Source organism: Citrus sinensis, chromosome 1, assembly GCF_022201045.2.
Source record: "Citrus sinensis cultivar Valencia sweet orange chromosome 1, DVS_A1.0, whole genome shotgun sequence".
Lineage (NCBI taxonomy): Eukaryota > Viridiplantae > Streptophyta > Magnoliopsida > Sapindales > Rutaceae > Citrus > Citrus sinensis.
In genome coordinates this window covers 24451291-24471542 of record NC_068556.1, presented here as the reverse complement: position 1 = coordinate 24471542, position 20252 = coordinate 24451291, and the positions used below count along the sequence as shown (strand labels likewise).

Genomic DNA, 20252 nt, shown 5'->3' with positions numbered 1-20252 from the left:
TTTGTTTTTTTTAAATGATGTATTGAGTCCCATGTGGAAAGAGCTTGGTGAATAAATGTTTCATTTCACTTCACCATTGTGACCGAAATTCAATGTAGAAACCGATCAAGCTGCCCCTATTTTCTTGAGCCAAAGCAATCCAACATTGATGAAAATCAGCAGTCCAAAATCGCCAGCGTAAATAAACTTAATGGACCATCAACACAATAGAACCTAACAACATATCAGACCATCAGTCCTCTGTTGACAAGCCCATTTTAATATTTTCACCTGCCATTAGTACCAGAATAAAGAGATCATGTGACATGAGACTGACACGTGGATGAATTGAGAACCACTACTTTTTCAACTTGAGTTTTGAATTTATAGTTACAATTTTGTCTTTGATGATGAAGATAAAATTTCAGAATCTGTGAGAGATTTTCATTAATTCGTCAGAACAATTCAACAAATAATAACAGCCCTGCAACTTGCTTTGTTAGCTGCTGGTTCTAGTCATCCTCCAAAAGGACTTAAAATAAAATAAAAAAGTAGACAAATTTTTTTTTTTTTTTTGTTTTAGTTATTCTGAAAGATTTGGCTTCCGGATCCACTGGTTATTCGGGTGGTAAACATTTTCATTCCTCCGCGTGAGTAGGGAGAGTATAACTTTTATAAATTAATAACTTTTATTATATAATAATTTTTTTATCGTTCTGACTTGGGTTAATATGCTAAATTAATAATATAATATTTTTTAAAAAAAATCCTTGTATAACATTATGGCCCAGTTCATGTTATAAATTGAGAGTTTACTAAAACTATAAACATAATTTATATGATATTTTATTAAATAATTTGTTTAATGTTATTTTTTTCTTAAAATTTAAATGTAATCGGGTCTGATCTCTATTTTTTTTTTCTTATTGCGTTTAAAAGTCTTGGGTTAAATTCTCAAATTGTAATAATTTTAAATTTAATTTTGGTTAATTTAACATATATTTAGTGGATTAATTCATATTTAGTTGATTGTATTGCTAGCATACAATGAATTTCTACTTGATAAATTATATTCATTGATATTTCAAATACACTTTATAAATTAATAAATTATTAATTTATCGATTAATAAATATCTCTTTTAATTAATAGGTTTTATGTGGTCCTAACACTACTAATTTATAAAGGTTTTAGTATATCTCTTTATGTTATAACATGATGAATTAATAATTACTTAAAAATAAGTGTTTTTTGTTTTGCGCATAACATAGGCATTACCTGATATTAGGATTATCGAGACATTAGATATATCCAATTGGTCTAGTAGTGGACTTAAACTTAGATAGATGCAATGTACCATAGCATAGTTCAAGTACAATCTAAAAACTTATCATATTGTAAATGAAATATAATTGAAGTAAAAAAAAAAAAAAAATTTGGGCTTCATTAAAATTCGGGGATGGCAATTTATTTGCAAACTCTTATACTCAGAAAATTCTATCCGTAAAACTCATTACACGCAACTTCCAGGGTAATGGGCGGTTTTGATAATAGAAACCAAAACTACCGCAAATAACGCGTGTAATTGCTTTTAAAAAGAAAAGAAAAAAAAAATGATGAATACTCGCACCACGCCACCAGTATCTACTAACACGCATTAGTTTTTTAAATCTTTTAATAATTTAGAATTTAATATTTATTCAAGAAAATATGTAAGGTAAGAATGAGACTTAATACTAAACTTGAAAGCAATATATAAGGTAATTGTAGGAATCATGTTGGATTGATAGGTGGTGGCGAATGAGATAAATATTTAAATTCTTGGAGTTTGGAGTTTGGTGTGGATTGTGGTTCTTTATTCTTTATGTGTTTTTTTTTCTAATTTTTATAAATAAAAGCATTTACAATGGACTTTGTGGATTTGATACTTAAATTGGATAATTTAAGTTAGATATATACTTCAATTGTATTTTAAGTTAAATTTATGTTAGATTTTATAATTAAATTGGATAATTGTGATTCTTTGTGTTTTTTTTTTCTAATTTTTTGTAAATAAAAGTACTTACAATAGACTTGTGTATTTTATACTTAAATTGGAGAATTTATATTAGATTGATATATTTTGAGCATTTTTTTATGTTAAGACCTTTAGACTCTTACTTGCGATGCTAAAAATTAAATTAGGTCTGTCATCTATATTTTTTAGGCTAATTTTATAAATTTATAGTTTGAATTATGTAATTTAATTTTTAAGTTTAGGAACCCAGAAAAAAGACATTGGATACTAGTGCCATTTGGATGGGCTTTTGAAAAAAAAAAAGTAGTGGGTATGATGACGATTTGATAATTTGATTTTTCTATGGATTTGAGCGTGGTATTGACAAACCCACATCCTACCCTTGTCATCCCTACTAAAATGGCATAAAAAAGATAAATAAGCTATTTTTAATGCACCCGATTTATTCTCAAATTCTAAACTTTGAGTTGGACTATCGGACCCCTTCATTAATCATATAATACCCATATTATATTGTAATTATATTTAAGGACAAATACAAATAGTTTTTGTTGTAGCTGGATTTTAAGGCAACAAAAAAGGGGACAAACAACATAACTAACACGAGATTTGTTAAGGTGAAGGGGTGCCTAGTGTAGCAGAGATGTGTTGCTCGTTTTGCTTTGAATGAGGCTTAGGAAAGAATGGACAAAGGTCATGGAGAGACGCTGGGGTCTATAGAGGATTGGCTCCAAGGGTTTAGTTTAACTTGCAAAATGGAAAAAAAAAAAAAGATATTAGAGGTGGAGTCAAGGTGGTTGGCGACTACACTTCGATACTCAAATTAGTTTGGGGCTAGTTTTGGTCTTAATAGCTAATAAGTTCTCAGGTATGATGGTTAGAGGTTGAAGAAACCTCGGCCCTTGTGTCGTATATATTTTTGTTGAATGTCAAAAATAAAACTTGAGCATCCTTTTTGTGGAGCGATGCCTGGCTGCCATGGCACTTAACACATTTCCATTGGCACTCTTTGTTGTCCTTTCAAGGATATTTTGGTCCTTTTACTCTTTTCAAGTATGCTAGGAGCATCGTTTTCATGACTTATCCGTACATACATGTGTTGAATACCATTTGGGTGATCCAGAGTATCTATGTAGAGCCTATTTTGCAACTGTAGGCATGGCAGTTGAGGACAAATCGTCCTAACTTTCTTGGTGCAGTACTAGGGATGGCAAAAATTTCCAAAATCGGCCAAAACCTGCAAAGATCCGGAATATTAGGATCCTAAGATTTAGAATCTGTGCGGATTTGAATTTGGATCCAGATGCATTTGCATATGAAATTTTAGATATCCGGCAGCATTAATATATACCTTTTTGGTTTTTATTTTATTTTTGAGTTTAATTTGATAATTTAATTTTTTATTAATATTCAAAAAAGAAACATTATTGTAAAAATGTAATATTGTAAAAGCAAGTTAAAAATAATAAAAAATAATGGCATAAGTGTCAATATTTAGTAGCAAAGATGTTTTGAGGTGTTTTTAAAAATACAGGGACTAAATGGACACTAACCTCATAATATAGGGACTAAACAAGCTTTTACCCTTATTTTTTAATTAAAGTATTTAGTAAATAAAAATTAAATGAAAAATATATATGCTAAATGAAACAAGATAATAGGATTAACTAAAAAATATAAAAGTTTATTAAATTAAGAAATATTTCGAGATTCACATTATTTTATATGGATTTGTGGTGTTTTTATAATTTTATTTGTGGATTTATGGTGGTGCCAGACTTGGATTTATATTATTCTTGATGTTTGATTTATACTTTGGTATTTTTATTTATGATGTTATATGTCATTTTAAGTATTGAATTGTTGATTGTTAAATTATGATTGAATTTTATTTGATATTATTAGGTAAATTATTGAATTTTAAATTATTAAATTTTTAATTTATGCAAATTTAGATATCCGGAATATCAGCCTGCAATTTGTGTGGATATTACATGCATCCGAATCTGAAAAAAAAAAATAAATATATATATATATATATGTATGTGGATCCATATATAGAAGATGCATTTGGATCCGAATCCAGATTTTGCCATATGTGCGTACTACTTTTGGCTTTTTTATAGGTATGGTAGCCTACTGTCTCCTATTTTCTAGCAACATATTGTTTCGTTGATTCCTCCTGTTTAGCAAAGCAATCAAATTTCTTCGAGGAAATAACCACCTCCCGGATGATGGTCATTTTTGGCCCCCTTTTTTTTTTTTTTTTGGTCTTTTTCTATCCTTGATATGGTGAAATCTAGGCGTTACTCCGATATCTAGCATACTTGGCGTATGCTAGTTTCCTGTTCGTATTTTTTTGTTATTTTTCTCCTTCTCTTAACACATGGCATCTCTTATTTATTCTCCCAAACAATTTTATATATTACTTTTTTATTTCTTTCTAGTGGATCTTTTTAACACCCCTTAAGAATTCTTACGGAACCTCTCGTTTTTTGCATCTATAGTTTTAACCTCATTGAGAATAATAGTGGAAATCAAAATAATTTTTTTATACTCATGTCTTCAATGCCCCTGAAAATAAGAAGTTTTCTCTTTTTTCTTCTTCTTTTTATTTTTAGACCTAAATGTCGTTTTAAATAGTCTTTCAATAAAAATTTAATAGTAAATAATAGACTCGACATAAAAATAAATAAACACAAAAATATTAAATAAATCATTACTTAGAAAAACAAAAAAAAAAGAAACTAAAAATAGTTTGAAATTTTAATGAACTTTAAACATGGTATTTTAAGAGTGTTGTAAAAAAGGGGCGATTTTGTTATTAAATGGAATATAATTAAAAAAGGAATTAAAAGAGAATTTTAAAGGGTGTCAATAATTGAACTCCTAAACCGTTTCGATTGTAATTAGATAAATAGCACGTGTACATAGTAGTACCCATAAGTACGTTGGCGATATAATTGGGCCCCGAGCCCCGTGTGATCCACTACAAGGACCCATTAAATTGACTAGAATCGCGTCTTTTGATTGCGACGTCGGTGAACTTGAAAAAATGATAATTTAAAATTTAAAATTGACTTTAGGTTTGGGATTGAGGTTAAAATATTATAAGTTGTTGATTTCATAAGTTTTAGAAAAATAGTATCCGGTAAATTCTTTAAAACTTATTTATTAAATAAGTTTTTTTTCTTTTAATAACCGTTTTTTAAAAAAGATAAGAAGTTATTTTTTATAAACAACTTATCAGATAAGCCACCAACTTATTTTAAATTTTTATTATAATTATAATATTTTAATAAAAAAATAATTATATCTTATTTTTCAAAAATCTTGATGTACTTAAACTTACACTTATTTTAGTCATTATATAATCAAATAATACTTTTGTAACAAAATTTATTAAACGCATATATCTAACTCTGCTTTTCAAATTTATAGGTAGCAATAATATAATTTACTAAATATCAAACTACTTTTTTAATCAATAATTTATTTCATCAGCCAACTTGTTTTTATTTATCATAAATAAGTCATTTTTTCTTCATTTTTTTAAATTTAAATATTAACAATAAATAGTTTTTTCAGTGAAAACTTTTAGATGTCAATTACCTATAATTTCTTGTGGTCAATGTAAATTGCTTAAATAGGAAGCAATTAAGGGCCCGTTTGGGATTGCTTTTAGGAGACCTAAAAGTGATTTTGAAAATCTAAAAGTTAGTTTTAGTGTTTGGTAAAAAAAAATCAAAATCACTTTTGTCAAAATCAGTTTCTCCTACAGCTGATTTTGAAAAGCAGGGACGTAGTAGCTTTTAGATTCTGATTTTGAAAATCAATTTTATCATTTAATACAATTCCATAAATATCCTTAAAATTATTATTTAAATCCAAAATTATCCTTATTCAAATTGGAAACAAAATAATTTATAAAAAATTTGTATTATAATTCATAAATATAAATTTATTAATATCAATTTATTGGTCGAATTATTATTAAATTTATTTCACTATATTATTAATTTAATTATCAATTGCTTTAAGATAAAAAAATAAAATAAATATATTATAAATTTTAGTTTTAGTAAAAATTATTATAATTCACAATTAAAAATATTATATGTACATGTTTTTATATATATAAGTAAATTTTATCTTATATTATGGATATTTTAGTCATTTATTTTCTCTCAGCAGTTTAACAGTAAAATTTACCAAACGTCCATAACTGCTTTCAAAACTCACAGTACTTCTTGAAACAAAATTTACCAAACACTTAACTGATTCTCTTCACAGCTGATTATTTCTACAGCACAGCTAACAGCAATTATTTTAAAAGCTACAGCATTCCCAAACTGGCCCTAAATTACGTTGTCACCTGGCAACGTCTTATTATTTTATTGTTGGCAACAAATTCGAAATATGGGGACCATGTTTCTTTGGTGCAAATAAAATAAACTACTTCTTTTAAAAATATTAGTAATAGTAATAAAGAAATAAACTGCTTGCTTTGTGGAACTTTCACTGCTATGGGTCAAACTTTGCAATTCCAATTTTCACTAGTTGGAGAAAAGATGACCCACGAGCGTATTGCTTCCATGTGTCAACCGTCGAGATCTATCATTCTAATTTTTCATTACTTGGAGATAATATGACACATATCTATTGATTTTTCTAATGTTATTATGATCATAATAATTAAAGCTATGAAATCCAAATCCTTGAAATGACTGGAATGGAAAATTTTGAATTAATTTTTGTAGATGTCAATTAATTACTTTCAATAAACGTATAAGAAAAGATCACCAAAATCACAAGTTTATTAAATGTTATACCCGATTCTTTTAAAAATAGACAATTAAATTCCTATTATTTAAAAGATAAACTTCAAAATTCTTTTTAGTGAAATATGTCTAATTAAATAGACATATAAAGATGATATAGTCCATTTACTTGGTGAATATTATTAATGTCCTTAAATCTAAATAGATGAAATTATTTAATAAAATAAGATTCAAATTTTAAAAAACGATGCGTTATCATTTACTTAATAGTAAACTTGTTTAATAAAATAAGGTTTAAATATTTTTAAAACGACGCGTTATCATTTACTTTATAGTAAACTTATAAAATTTATTTAAAAAATATAATATTGTTTATAGTTAAATTTGGTAGCATATTAAAATCTTCTCAATTTTTATTAACAAGATCATAAATTTTCCAAGCAATATAATTTCTTTTTAAAAGATAATGTACTATAGTACTATATTTAAGATTAATGTAATGTAATGCCACTGAAAAAATAAAAGAAGTGAAATTCAAGTGAAATTCACTAACAATGAGGATTTAGATATATATTTTCATTTAAATAGTACAAAATTGTTTATTAGAGAGAAGTTTAGGGATCTAAACGTTCTTTTCCCCCTTCTCAATTTTGTCCGTAACATTTATATTGCTCTCAGATAGGACATAAAAATGAAAAATTTGTCTTAATTTTCATTTTTTCTTTCTCAGTCAGTCTCTGTGTGTCATTTCATTTCTTCAAATTCTCCGCTTCTCTTGCTCTTTCCTCACGGATCAAAACGACAAGGTTTAATCTCTCAACAAACCCTAATTCGATCGTAAAAACAACAGCAAGCTCGCGTCTCTTTTCCATGGCGACTCTTCATCGCCGATCATCTTCTCTTCGACGTACCATAAGCGAATAAACTAGCGCGCGCGTATCTCGATCAGCGCCATGTTCGAAGCTCACGTAATTTCGTCTTCTTTGCGTTATTTATTTTTTCGTTGTTTTTTGAGCGTAATTTATTATATTTAATTGCTTAGCGCGTGTAATGTGTGAATTTCAGTAGAATCATGAGTTACTGGCTTGTTATTGTCTGTATTTATTACTACACTGTTGTATTGTACAGAGCTGTGTTCTTTACAGGAGTACCGAAGTATCTATTTTTGTAGTAGTATTGCTTTATAGAAAACGCTAAATTATGTTAGTGATCGTAATCTCATGGCTCTTTTGAATAATTGATATCTTTTTTCATATTGATTTGAGGTTATTACATACATTTGAGTTGCTTTATTTGTGATGGTTTTATTGCTTGGATGCTTATCCGGATAGAGGAGTAATGATGTACTTATTACAAACTTTCTATCCCGGATGATGTGGCACATGATGTGTCATTTCGTTCATTGCTATTGTCTCAATAATGATTGTATAAAAGTCAGCTATTATCAAACATGTGATGGTTATTTGTTGGTAACATGCCATTTGGGATACAGATTTTGTATCTCTACTTTGTAAGCATATCATTTACTCATGGATAGAGTGATGCTACAAGTACAAAATGATGTGACAATTGATGTGTCATTGCATCAAATGATGATGTAAACTAACATCTATTACTTAGGAGTGACAATTATTTATTGTAGCCGCATCAACTGGGATACGAGTTTTTAGGTGTAGCATTTTTAACTGGAAAGCACATGGCTCAAGAAATTATGAATGTTATTTCTGTTTGTAGGTTCTGCATTTGCTTCGAAGATATTTGGGTGAATACGTCCATGGACTTTCGGTGGAAGCTTTAAGAATCAGTGTTTGGAAAGGTTTGTCTTCATATTAGTGTGTCTGTATACTACGATCTTTTTATCAATATACCTATGTGGTTGCTTGTTAGTTCAATTGTTAACTGCTCTTGAGATGATACCAAGGTATGGTAAATCCCGTTTACACTACGGGAGGGTTTTTGATGCAGCGGAAGTTTAATGTTCAAAATATTCCGTTGATTCTAGAGAATACCGGAATAAAAGAACAACTAAATTCACGTTGATTCAAAAGAATACCGCGAACTTAGGGGTTAAGACTCGTTGATTCAGAATACCGAGAATTAACTATTCAAATACTCACAAAGAGATTTGAAAATTGAAATATTATTGAACTCAAAATTCTCTGCTTGTAAAAGCTACAAAAGACACTTATTTATACTAAGTAAGACTTATCCTAATATGATTAGAAAACCTATTTTAATAAGACTTATGCCTAAATTAGAAATATTACCCAAATAAGCAATACCTAAACAATAAGACTCTAAATAGGAAACCAAATTAAACTAGAATACAAATTAATTAAAATATTCCTAAATATTATACATTTAAATATAATTAGGATTTCTTCAATTTCTTGCTCTGCATCAGTTTTGGTTTTCATTTCTGTAATTTTATTTTATTTTGTTTATTTTGTTTATTTATTTATTTATTTTTTAAGGTTGAGGGGTGGGTAAAGCTTAAATAAATCAATTTTTAACCCCTACCTCCTCTAAGGTTCGAACTTAGGTGTCCAGTAAAAAAAAGGGTTCGAACAAACACTCATTAGGCCTTTGGGGGTAATCATTACATATATATAAGATTTTACGAGAAGAGAAGATAAAAAAACACATTTTTCAATACACCACAAGATAAAACACACTGGAATTTTGTTTTTTTATTTTTTATTTATCTTTTAGCTTTTCCCTTATTGTAACATTAGTCTCCCTTACTTTGGGACAATTAAAAGACAAAAAACCATAGATTTCAATACAATACAAGATAAATTACAGTACATTGGAATGTAATTTTTTTTTTCTTTTTAGCTTGTCTCTGGATTCCTTGGTTCATGTTATCTAAAATTTTCTGTGTGCAACTAAAAAAAAAAAAGGAGAAAAATTGACAAAAGGGATGAATTGATGTTTTCAGTTGAAGCAACTTGTCAACTAGATAAGTGAAACATCTGGTTTACGTTAGTATAAATATGGCCCAACTCAATGTCATGACGGCTTGCCTCCCAAGTCATGTCATATTGGTTGTGTTTATTCTCATCTAATGGTGCAAAACTTTTCAATTGTTCCATTTCATTCTACAGGTGATGTTGTCCTCAAAGATTTGAGTTTAAAGGCAGAGGCACTAAATTCATTAAAACTTCCAGTCACAGTCAAAGCTGGTTTTATTGGAACTATAACCCTAAAGGTAGCTGTTACATGTAAACTTGATCAAATATGTGTATCTTCATTTTACTAACGTTGGGTTTTGTATTGAGATTAAGATGTTGTTGAGGTTCTGTTGTCTTGCTAATACTTTTTGTAAATTTTATGGGGCATGTGGTTCATGTTATTGCTTTCTTGTGCTCTTCCTTAGTAATACAACTTGTTTCTGTTCCTTATAAACCTTGATTTATTTTATTCTACTATAGTTGCTTTGATTATATAAACTATTTCCTGTCAAAAATTGGTTATGTGAACTAATTTGTAAATCTTTTTCTATCAATGCCATTTAGTTTTTTTCCCCAAAAAAAGAAAAAAAGATACTGTAACATTATAAGAGTCTAGATACATTGATGAGAGTTTCTCATTTTGATATTTTTGATATCACAGTACTCTCTTCTGGCCATTTCTGCTTTATCTTGATCTGGTTAAACTATATTAAATACTTTTTGTTACTCACTTGCTACGGTATTTGGAGAAGTGGGTTTTTTGCTATCGTATGTCTACGAGCTTGACCTTTTTACGCCTTTCTCCTTGTTGCCCGCTGGATTCACTCACTTTTTTTGAGAAACTGAAAGTAGGAAAGGTGTCAGCTGTTCATCTTATGATATAACTTCTTTTAAGCCTCTAGGGACCTGTACATACCACCTTCCTGTAGATTGGTTACATGATACTGGCCCTCCAGTGGGATGGATATTGTTGTTTTGATTATTCTGTAGGTTTTAGGAAACACAACTAGAATATGATCACTATGAATGAATCCTTAAGAGTTTACATTTGATATCACCATGAAGTATTTCTTTTTGGTTGAGACACTAAGGAAGTATTACATTACAAATATGTTCTGAAAGTGGTATTTCTCGAGATTAGTGTGCACAAGTTTATATCTAAGATTAGGTTTTTTGCCTTCTATAATTTTGGGTAATGTTTCTATATGGAAGGGGACTTAATTCCAAAAGTTCATGATTGAATTAACAATAAACTGGAAATCAAGGACTACTGCTTAAATTTTGTTTTATCACTAATGAACTGTTAGTGGAGTTTGCCAGCAATAGTTAGTGTAATTTTGGAAACCAATACAATATTTTTTCTAGTGTTTAACGTTCTCTCATTTCCTTACTCGCTTTGCTTCTTTTATAGGTTCCCTGGAAAAGTTTGGGCAAGGAACCTGTAATTGTTCTCATTGATCGGGTTTTTATTCTTGCTCATCCAGCTGATGGACGGACTTTCAAGGTCTTGTTTTTTTGGTATTTTTTTGGGGTGGGGGGAGGGGATTTAGGAAATATTATTCCCTGCTTGTTCAATGACTTCTTGATGGTCTAAATTGTGCTTTTTTTTTTTTAGGAAGAGGACAGGGAAAAACATTTTGAAGCCAAGCTTCAACAGATTGAGGTGAACATATTTTATGTGTGCCTGATGTTTCCTAATTTGAATTTTCATGATATGCTTTTTATTCTGTTTTCTGGCCTTCAGTTCTCAATGTTACTTATATGTGTGAGACACTCAAATAATGTATGTTATTATATTGGGCTTACAACATCCAGTGACATGTCCTTTGAAAGATGAACTCGTTGATCAACACCTTGGCATTCTTGCTGATAATATCTTTCAAGTGAATAATTCTGTATTCTGTTAATGATCATTCATGATTTTAGTTCTATTTATCTGTCACTAATATTAGGAAAAGAAAAGTCGAGAATGGAAGTTGATGTGGATAATTGTTGAAGTTAAGGATATACTATATGATGAGAGAGATGAGAAATGTAGTAGATTAGGTTAAGGAGGCATTTACATTTTGGATTGGCGTGGGAATCCTGGGATTGAGAGTGGGAGTAGGTTGTTTACTTACATTGGAATGAGAGTATGAAATGAGAATCAGAATCCAATTTATGTGTTTACTTCGTCTTGAATTGGGAGTAAATGGTTTCAAATTATAGTTTTACCCTTATTTAAAGAATGGTAGTTTTTAATTACAAAATTAATGAAAAATATATTTGAAATATAAAATATTTATTTTATTATATTTGTAAATTAATAATAATTATTAGTATTCTTAATTATGTAAATCACAATTTTCTATTAATTTTAATTATGTAAATAAAAAATTATTGATAAGAGTAACACAAATGAAACATTAATAATATAGTACAAAATTAAAATTTTCTTATAATATTATTAGTTATTAATATTAAGAAAATATAATACTATTATTTTTAAGTAATTTTAATGTAAATTATTATTTTTAACTAAATGTAATAATATTATCTTTAAATAAATTTAATATTATTATTTTTAATAAATGTAATTTATAAAATAATATAATAATATTATTTAAATGAATATGATAATATTTGTTTTATTTTATTAAATATAATTATATTAAATTCCCACTCCCATCTCCCCTATGGGAGTGGGAATCCCGCTCTCCACTCCAAAAATGGGTGGGGCCCACGGAGTGGGATTCCCACTCCTCCCTTAAAATATGCAACTAAACACTGGAGTGGGTGGAATACACACTCCTCACTGCTACTCTAATAAGTAAACATAGCATAAGTCTTTTGGATTTTTTTTTTGCTTTTTAGAACTGGGATACTGTTTGTGATATAGTTATGCTTGATTTTATTTTGTATAGGTGGTAGGTTGTCTTCAGATGGTTATCTTCATTTCCTTGGTGTTCGTCTATTTTGATTTTTTATCATCTTCCCTTCCATTCAAATAAAATTCTTCAGTTTCCTATTGGGGGGTAAAAAAGAGGGAAAAAAGAGTATGAGAAATTGAAGTTGCACGGTTGTAGAAAAGGACATATATAAGATATTGATAGTAGGCTGAACCTGGTAGAAATAATTGTACTTTCTTTTTCATTTTTCTCTTTTTCTAATGTATTTATTCCTATTAATGGCATCCAGGAAGCAGAATCAGCAACGCTGGAAGCAAAATCTAGGTCAAAGCTTGGCAGTGTATGACTTTTTAATTTTTCTTTAGTTTGTACGATTATTTTTTTGTTCAAAATTGTTACTTTCATGGTTTGGGTAACCTGGTGACTACGCACTTGTAATACTTTTATTCATAGATTTTTTGATGTTCATGAGATTCTAGTATTGAAAGTTTATCTTCTGATGACATTTGATTTGGAGATTGAAAGTAATGTTAGCTTTTTGGTACTGCCCATGGTACATTCTGCCATGCAAGCATGAGATGAATTTTTCATTAATCATGCCTTGATGACTAGGCGTAATTTTTTCTTATGAATACTTTCCATGTACTTGGGTTGCCCTTATTGGCGTTTGTATTGGTTTTTTGTTGTTTAAGATAGTTGTTGTAGGGTCTGTTTCTAGGGTTAGAACCATGTCAGACTGCTTGATTTAAAAGCTTGAATTGATAAGTACGGGCGGAAAAATAGTATGAGCTCTAACATGCCAGTGGATGCATGATACCAAATTTTATCAATGGGCTTATCACGTGGATGTCAAGCTCAGGAATAAATGAATGCAAATACACATACATATGCTGTCACATGGTGGGATTTAAAAAACACATGACCTCTTGTCCAATTGGATTTGACACTGTGTTAGGTACTGGTAACTTGAAAGCTTAAGTTGGTGTAAAGACTAACAATAATCTTAACCTCTAACCACTATATTACTAGAAAATAAAATTTTAGAATACTCTCAGAATTAATGGAGGTTAAATTATTTAAAATTAGTAGCAGTCATGGAACATTTTATGTTGATGGATCTTAAACAGTATATCCACAGCTGGATTAAGTTGTGGCCTTCTGTAGAACCTGAGTGAAACTGAATAAGCAATATTTATGTAGTCTAATTGTTATGATGTGGCCTTCAAGACTGTTTTGATTGGTATATATGCATAACTTTATGTTGGGTATTTTCTTTTTTATGCTTCTTGAAGTAATTTAAAATTTATTTATGAAGTGCTTCTGTAGCATTAATCCTAATGCTAGTGGGCATAAGAAAGCATGGCATGCACGTTCTTTGAATTCAATTGACAGCCAATCTTTTGCAGCCTTCTCCTGAAAGTTCTTGGTTGGGTTCTCTAATTGCCACAATCATCGGAAACTTAAAGATATCAATTAGCAATGTACACATCAGATATGAGGATTCTGTTAGGTAAATTGCCATATGCTTTCTATTGTGTTTTTGGTTTCTCAATTATTTCATTGCTATGATATTTTATGGGAGGGTCAGAAGCAAGGAAGAAAAAGTGTATTGACATAAAACTTATTGACAAAAAAGTAAAGCTGTTGGGACAAAAGAAGAGGACCAGCTTTTTAGCAGATCTTAGTAAAAGAAAAAGAGTTTATGAGAGAATATCTCCATAGAAAAATATAGAAAGGATCTGGAGAATTACTTTGCCACAAAAACCATCCTTCCCCTTCGAGCCACCACCAACTTTCAAATTGTAATGATTATAAAATGAAAGAGATCTCTCTGAAGCCATCAACGATTATACAAAGAAAGAGACCTTTCTGAAGCTATCATTATTATCATCTGATTTATTGCGCATTCATCTGCACCTTATTTTCCTATCTGGTTAGCCTTTTTGTTTTATTTTATATTCTGTTTGTTCTCTGCTCAATTTTAAAATTAATTTTGCATTTTGCAGTAATTCGGGGCATCCGTTTGCTTCAGGTGTTACTTTGGCTAAGCTGGCTGCAGTGACAACAGATGAGCAGGGAAATGAAATATTTGATACAAGTGGTGCTGTGGATAAATTGCGAAAGGTTAGTTCTGTCTTCTTTCTTTGTAAGCTGCTTTTATCAAGGTGATCATGTGAAGAGTGGGTGAAGCACTTTGAATGTCTACAATAGGCCCAGTTCAAGTATGTGTACACACACACACACACACACACACACACATGTATTTATTATCTAGGTTTATGATAAAACCTTTTGTTGTTCTTGGGTAAGAGCTGCTTCCCAATGAAAACAAACAATGAAATGGTTGTGAAGGTTTTTTATTTTTTGACATTTTTGGATCAGTTCAGATTCTTCATTGTATGTTATTCTGGTTCTCCTCCTTGTTTCTGTTGACTTTTAGCCCCTTCACTTGTACATTTCTCTTATTGTTAATATGATGCTGTTGCTGGAATGTTTCTCAGCGTGCAAACATATGTCCCAAAAAAGAAAAATAAAGCCTGCTCTTGGACTAGGGGTTGATGTAAGAGATTGGGATCATATATTTTGTCTGGTAGAATGTTAACCTTTATTTTCTGTAAAATTCACGAGTCTTCAGAATTGATTTTTTTAATAAATAAATAATTAAATAAAGATCCATTGGTGATGCATCTTCCTCAGGAATCATCATTTTTAAGCTAAGGAGTTGCATGTTCATCCTTGTATACCTTTTGTGTCTTCAACATATGATGTCTGTAGTTCGAAGCTCTTAGTGTCTGGAAACATCTCTTGATGTGTATGATGACATGCTATGCTTTAGATTAACAGTTGGTTTTGAGTGTGCGGCTGAAACTGCTTGCCAAACCAAGTTCTTTAATCTATTTTTTTACTGTTACTTAGGGTTGTCATTTGTTACTTTTTCCAATGTAGATCATTTTTGGAGGTGATAGAGAATAATAAAAGGAAAGAATTGAATGACTATACAAGCATCTTCTGGCACCAAATACAAATCCAAAATATAATTCATTCTTTTTTGTACTTTTATCTGACAACTCAATTGCTAATTGACAGCTTATAAGTAGTCTGGGACTGAAATCAGTAAATAACAAACTTTATTGATTTATACCTTCTCGAGAAGGAAAATTATTTGGGCTAATTGATATTTTGGTTTTGTTACAGTCATTACAACTTGAGAGGCTTGCCCTTTATCATGATTCTAATAGCCTCCCTTGGGCTATAGATAAGCGATGGGAAGATTTGAGTCCTAGGGAGTGGACCGAGGTTTGTTCCTATGTGGGTTGCTATGTAAAATTATTACCTTCTGTTCCTCTTTAGTTGCAGAATTATCCTGTGGTTGACGGGATTGATTACATCTATTCTTTTCCTCCTTGTTGAATCTTCTTTCCCAGATATTTGAAGATGGCATAAATGAACCGGCTGCTGATTGTAGGATAGTATCTCCTTGGTCTGTGAATCGCAAGTATTTGTTGTCACCTATTAATGGAGTACTTAAGTATGATCGCCTTGGAAATCAAGAAAGAAATAATCCAGAGATTCCATTTGAGAAGGCTTCTCTTGTATTAAGTGATGTCTTCTTAACTATGACTGAGGTGTGAAGTGTTTTCTACTTTATATTTTGGCTACCGACCTATTTCTAATATGGCTAGTTCTTAATAGAATATAATAAGATTTAAAAAGTTGATTTTTTTCTTTTGTCTGGTTAGGTATGGATAAGAAATAAGTTTCACCTTCATTTACCTCTGGATCTCAAGTCTAATGTCCTTCACTCTGTCATTTATATTTTGCTCAACCACACAATAGAAAAAGAAAATAATTGGAGCTGATATTCTTTCTGGAAAATATTTTTTCCTGCTTATTGGCAAGCAACTGTGGGCTAAATTCTTGTGTCACTCATTTTTTTTCTTTACAGGAACAATATCATGATTGGATAAAACTTTTAGAGGTTGTTTCGAAGTACAGGAAGTATGTTGAAGTTTCCCATTTAAGACCCATGGTGCCAGTTTCAGAGGCTCGTAAACTGTGGTGGCGTTATGCTGCTCAAGCTAGTCTCCGGCAGAGGAAAATGTGGTATGTACACGTTATTCTACAACTCATTTTTAGGAAATAGGGAAAGTTGCATGTTAATTGAGAACTTTGACATTTGATATTTGAACACTTTACATTTTATGTAATACATGACAGAATGCTTTACCACACATCTGAAGTTAATGTTAAGTTATGCATTAATCCCTCTTCAGCTATCGATTCTCGTGGGACAGAATTCAGCATCTCTGTCAGCTCCGTCGACGTTATGTTCAGTTATATGCTAGTTCTTTGCAACAGTCATCGAATAGCGGTAACTCAGAAACTAGAGAAATAGAGAAGGATCTTGATTCCAAAGTAATTATTCTATGGAGGTATACGTCTTTGACATTGTTCTTTTGTAGTTTGATTATCATCTTTTCTGTTTGTTCATTATTTGTTGTATGTTAATGTAATGTGTGAACTGCTGGTTCCTTTGTTTCCCTTAATTCCTTTCTTCCTTAAAATAAAACTTTTATTAATTAACCATGTCCCCTCCGCTTGTACTTGAGATGCAAGAGGCCAACCAACTGGGCTATATCCTTTGGAGATACTTCCTTAAATAAAAATTAGTTCATGTTTATTATTTAAAAAGAAAAGGTAGATTCAGCTTAGACTCAACCTTTTTCTGTTTGGGTTCTGATTCAACATTCCATGATGAATGCTGAATTAGACATGGCTCAATTATTTCCTTTCACAGTTTCTTAATGCTTTGTAGTCTTCGTTAATTGTTTGACTATATATATCCTCTGGAGGGGCGAAAGATGTTTGTTTTGTATATTTCAGCAGCTTATAAATAATAGTGGTTTGTGTACTCATCAACTTCGCTCTGACTTGTGGTTTGGTTTCAAACCTTCATTTACTGGATTGCTTGCTGAAGATGGAAGCATCTTGGAAATCCCCGATGTACAAACAAACATGCGCATTTACTTGTATGTGCGCAATACACGTATAAATAAAATTGAGACGTTGTAGTTAGAAAATGCCCAATTGCTAGACAGCTTTTATAATCAAGGTCATTATGGAGAAATTGGGATTCTGTTTTGTTAGGTCCTTGTCTTTATATTTGGTGTGATTTGTTGAAATGCAACCTTTTGGATTTTTGCTTTGGACTGCTGGCTTACCTTCTTTGTAATTTTTTTTAATTCTTATTTTCTATTTTATTTTGATTATTTAATTATTGAGTTTTGGTGACAGGAAAGCAGTATTGCTAAATATAGTCCACATTGGCCTAATGTTATGTTTATTCTAATTAAGTGTTTGTATTGTTTAGGTTACTTGCACATGCCAAGGTTGAATCTGTAAAACTAAAGGAAGCGGCTGAACAGAGGCAGCTTAAGAAGAAAAGCTGGTTTCCATTTACATGGTTTGTAGAAACTTAAGTTCTATGATTTCTTGGAAAACAAGAATTACCTTGCATTTAGGATTGGCTCATTGGCTATTTCCCATGCTTAAATTTGAATTTTCTTTTGAGTTCGTGTGAAATTTAGCTTCTATTTGATGTTGATCCTGTTTTATCCCTTCTGAGATAGACCTTTCTTTTTGGAGATAATCTCTTTTTTGTAAATTTTTAGGCTGTTTTTGGGGCTATTGGACATCGTGCTCTCCTTTTGTAATTTGTTATATATTCAATATACCTACTTTTTTCTCAAAGATTTTATCAGAGCTGAGTTTTATGGTTGGAGCCTTATTTATAAGCCTTTTTGATAAAGTTGTCAGCTTAAGATGGTGTAAGAACTAGTTTGACCAATAGATCTTGTGTTTGGATCTCACTATTGTATTAATTATGGTTATGAACTAGTTGTGTTTGATTTAAATTTTATCAAACTAGTTGTGTTTGATTACAACGTGAGTGATTGTCTCCTTTCCTATTAGTTCAAATTTGTGCTGAATTGGTAACTTATTGTTGTTATGTTTCTGGCAACTTATAGCTACTTGTATTTCAGGCTTACAAACTCAAAGGATCCCTCTGTAGGGGACGCTTCTGAGGAGTCACAGTTAACAGAAGAAAGATTGACCAATGAAGAATGGCAAGCAATAAATAAGTTGCTAAGTTACCAGCCAGGTGAAGAATCAACATCGTATTCAGGAAAGGACATGCAGAATATGATCCAATATTTGGTGATGGTATCTATTGGTCAAGCTGCTGCCAGGATTATCAGTATAAATCAGATTGAGATTCTTTGTGGTCGATTTGAGCAACTTCACGTGTCAACCAAATTTAAACATCGGAGTATCCAATGCGATGTATCATTGAGATTCTATGGCTTATCTGCACCTGAAGGTTCACTTGCTGAGGTTTGTTAACACGCTGTGCCTTGATTGTTGTGTTACATCAGACAAGGTTTTGTGTTACTTATAATAAGGTTTACATATTCCAATTGAAATTTTCTAGACAGATGCTTGGATGCCGATCCTTATTGATTGATTATGCAAATATGCTCCGGCTTAACTTATCTTTTTGAACTTCATTGTACTTTTAGTACATTTTCTACATGCTTTTGACAGATTTTATTGTATCTGGAGTCGAAGCCTTTCTCATGCCAAATCTTTCATATATCCATATTTTAAAGATGATTACATTTTGTGAGTTTATAATGCTTAAATGTGGCATCATTTTTTGCAGAGTGTATGTAGTGAGCAGAAGATAAATGCTTTAGCTGCTAGTTTTGTACACTCACCACTTGGGGAGAATGTTGATTGGCGGCTGTCAGCCACCATATCTCCCTGCCATGTTACGGTAGTCTCTTGATTTCTCTTAAATGGGCTGGTGTTGGATGCTGCTGCAATTTATGTTTTCATAAATTTTTTATCACTAGAATTACATTGAGAATCTGAATCTCATAGTCCTGGTTTGCATTGTGGTACTAGGAGTAGATGCCACTTAAGGTCCTGTTTATCACTTTAATCACTTTTGTGCATAATATCTCTGTACATGCCTGCTGACTTACTAATGCACATGGACATAGACGTGAAATCTGATCAAATAAGTTTGTTTACCACAGGCCTAGATATTACTTTTCTGTTGGGATACAGTGTACAATCACCCACACCCACACGCATATATATTTTGGTTTGTCTTTTTGGGTTTCATCTAACTTCTTGCGTTTTCAAACACTGTTGAAGTGAAAAACTGAAGTACGACAAAGATCATGAGTAGTGAACTATTTGCTTCATATCATACTCTCCTACGAATAGATTCTTCAAAGTTAAGAGATAGGCATTTGTCAGTTTGAGCATTTGTAAATCTAATTTTGATCACCGAAGTATTTATGAAATGTGAAAAGAGTTTTAAGGAGATATAATTGAAGCCGTAAAAATTGCACAGTGGCTATCCTAATTTGATTTTAACAAAACTCCTCTGGATTAATGTTTAACAAGCCAAACAATTTCCTCTCTTTGTTCTTTCGTTGGGAATGTTTGCCTAATCATTGAGAAGGTGGAAGATTTTAATGCAAGATAATGTTTAAAACCGAAAAGAGAATAAATGAGCAGACCTTTTTATCCCAGGCAATAGACTTTGGACTTTCTCACT

General features: G+C 30.9%; 1 protein-coding gene across 2 annotated transcripts in view; it reads left to right on the top strand.

The window, feature by feature from the left end:
- The first annotated feature begins 7475 nt into the window (after positions 1-7475).
- The window catches only part of LOC102625672 (uncharacterized), a 39548-nt gene continuing 26771 nt past the window's right edge, over positions 7476-20252 (top strand). Inside the window, exons 1-15 of one of the 2 annotated variants that reach the window (XM_025102602.2) lie at positions 7476-7745; positions 8512-8593; positions 9885-9988; positions 11143-11235; positions 11347-11394; positions 12909-12959; positions 14026-14129; positions 14626-14743; positions 15815-15916; positions 16045-16245; positions 16566-16723; positions 16894-17052; positions 17991-18083; positions 18664-19015; positions 19344-19457. In XM_025102602.2, coding sequence (XP_024958370.1) covers positions 7731-7745; positions 8512-8593; positions 9885-9988; positions 11143-11235; positions 11347-11394; positions 12909-12959; positions 14026-14129; positions 14626-14743; positions 15815-15916; positions 16045-16245; positions 16566-16723; positions 16894-17052; positions 17991-18083; positions 18664-19015; positions 19344-19457 — 1794 coding nt within the window. In that variant the 5' untranslated portion in view covers positions 7476-7730. Of the gene's footprint in view, positions 7746-8511; positions 8594-9884; positions 9989-11142; positions 11236-11346; positions 11395-12908; positions 12960-14025; positions 14130-14625; positions 14744-15814; positions 15929-16044; positions 16246-16565; positions 16724-16893; positions 17053-17990; positions 18084-18663; positions 19016-19343; positions 19458-20252 lie in introns of both variants that reach the window. The other variant, XM_025102599.2, reaches the window with a different exon arrangement.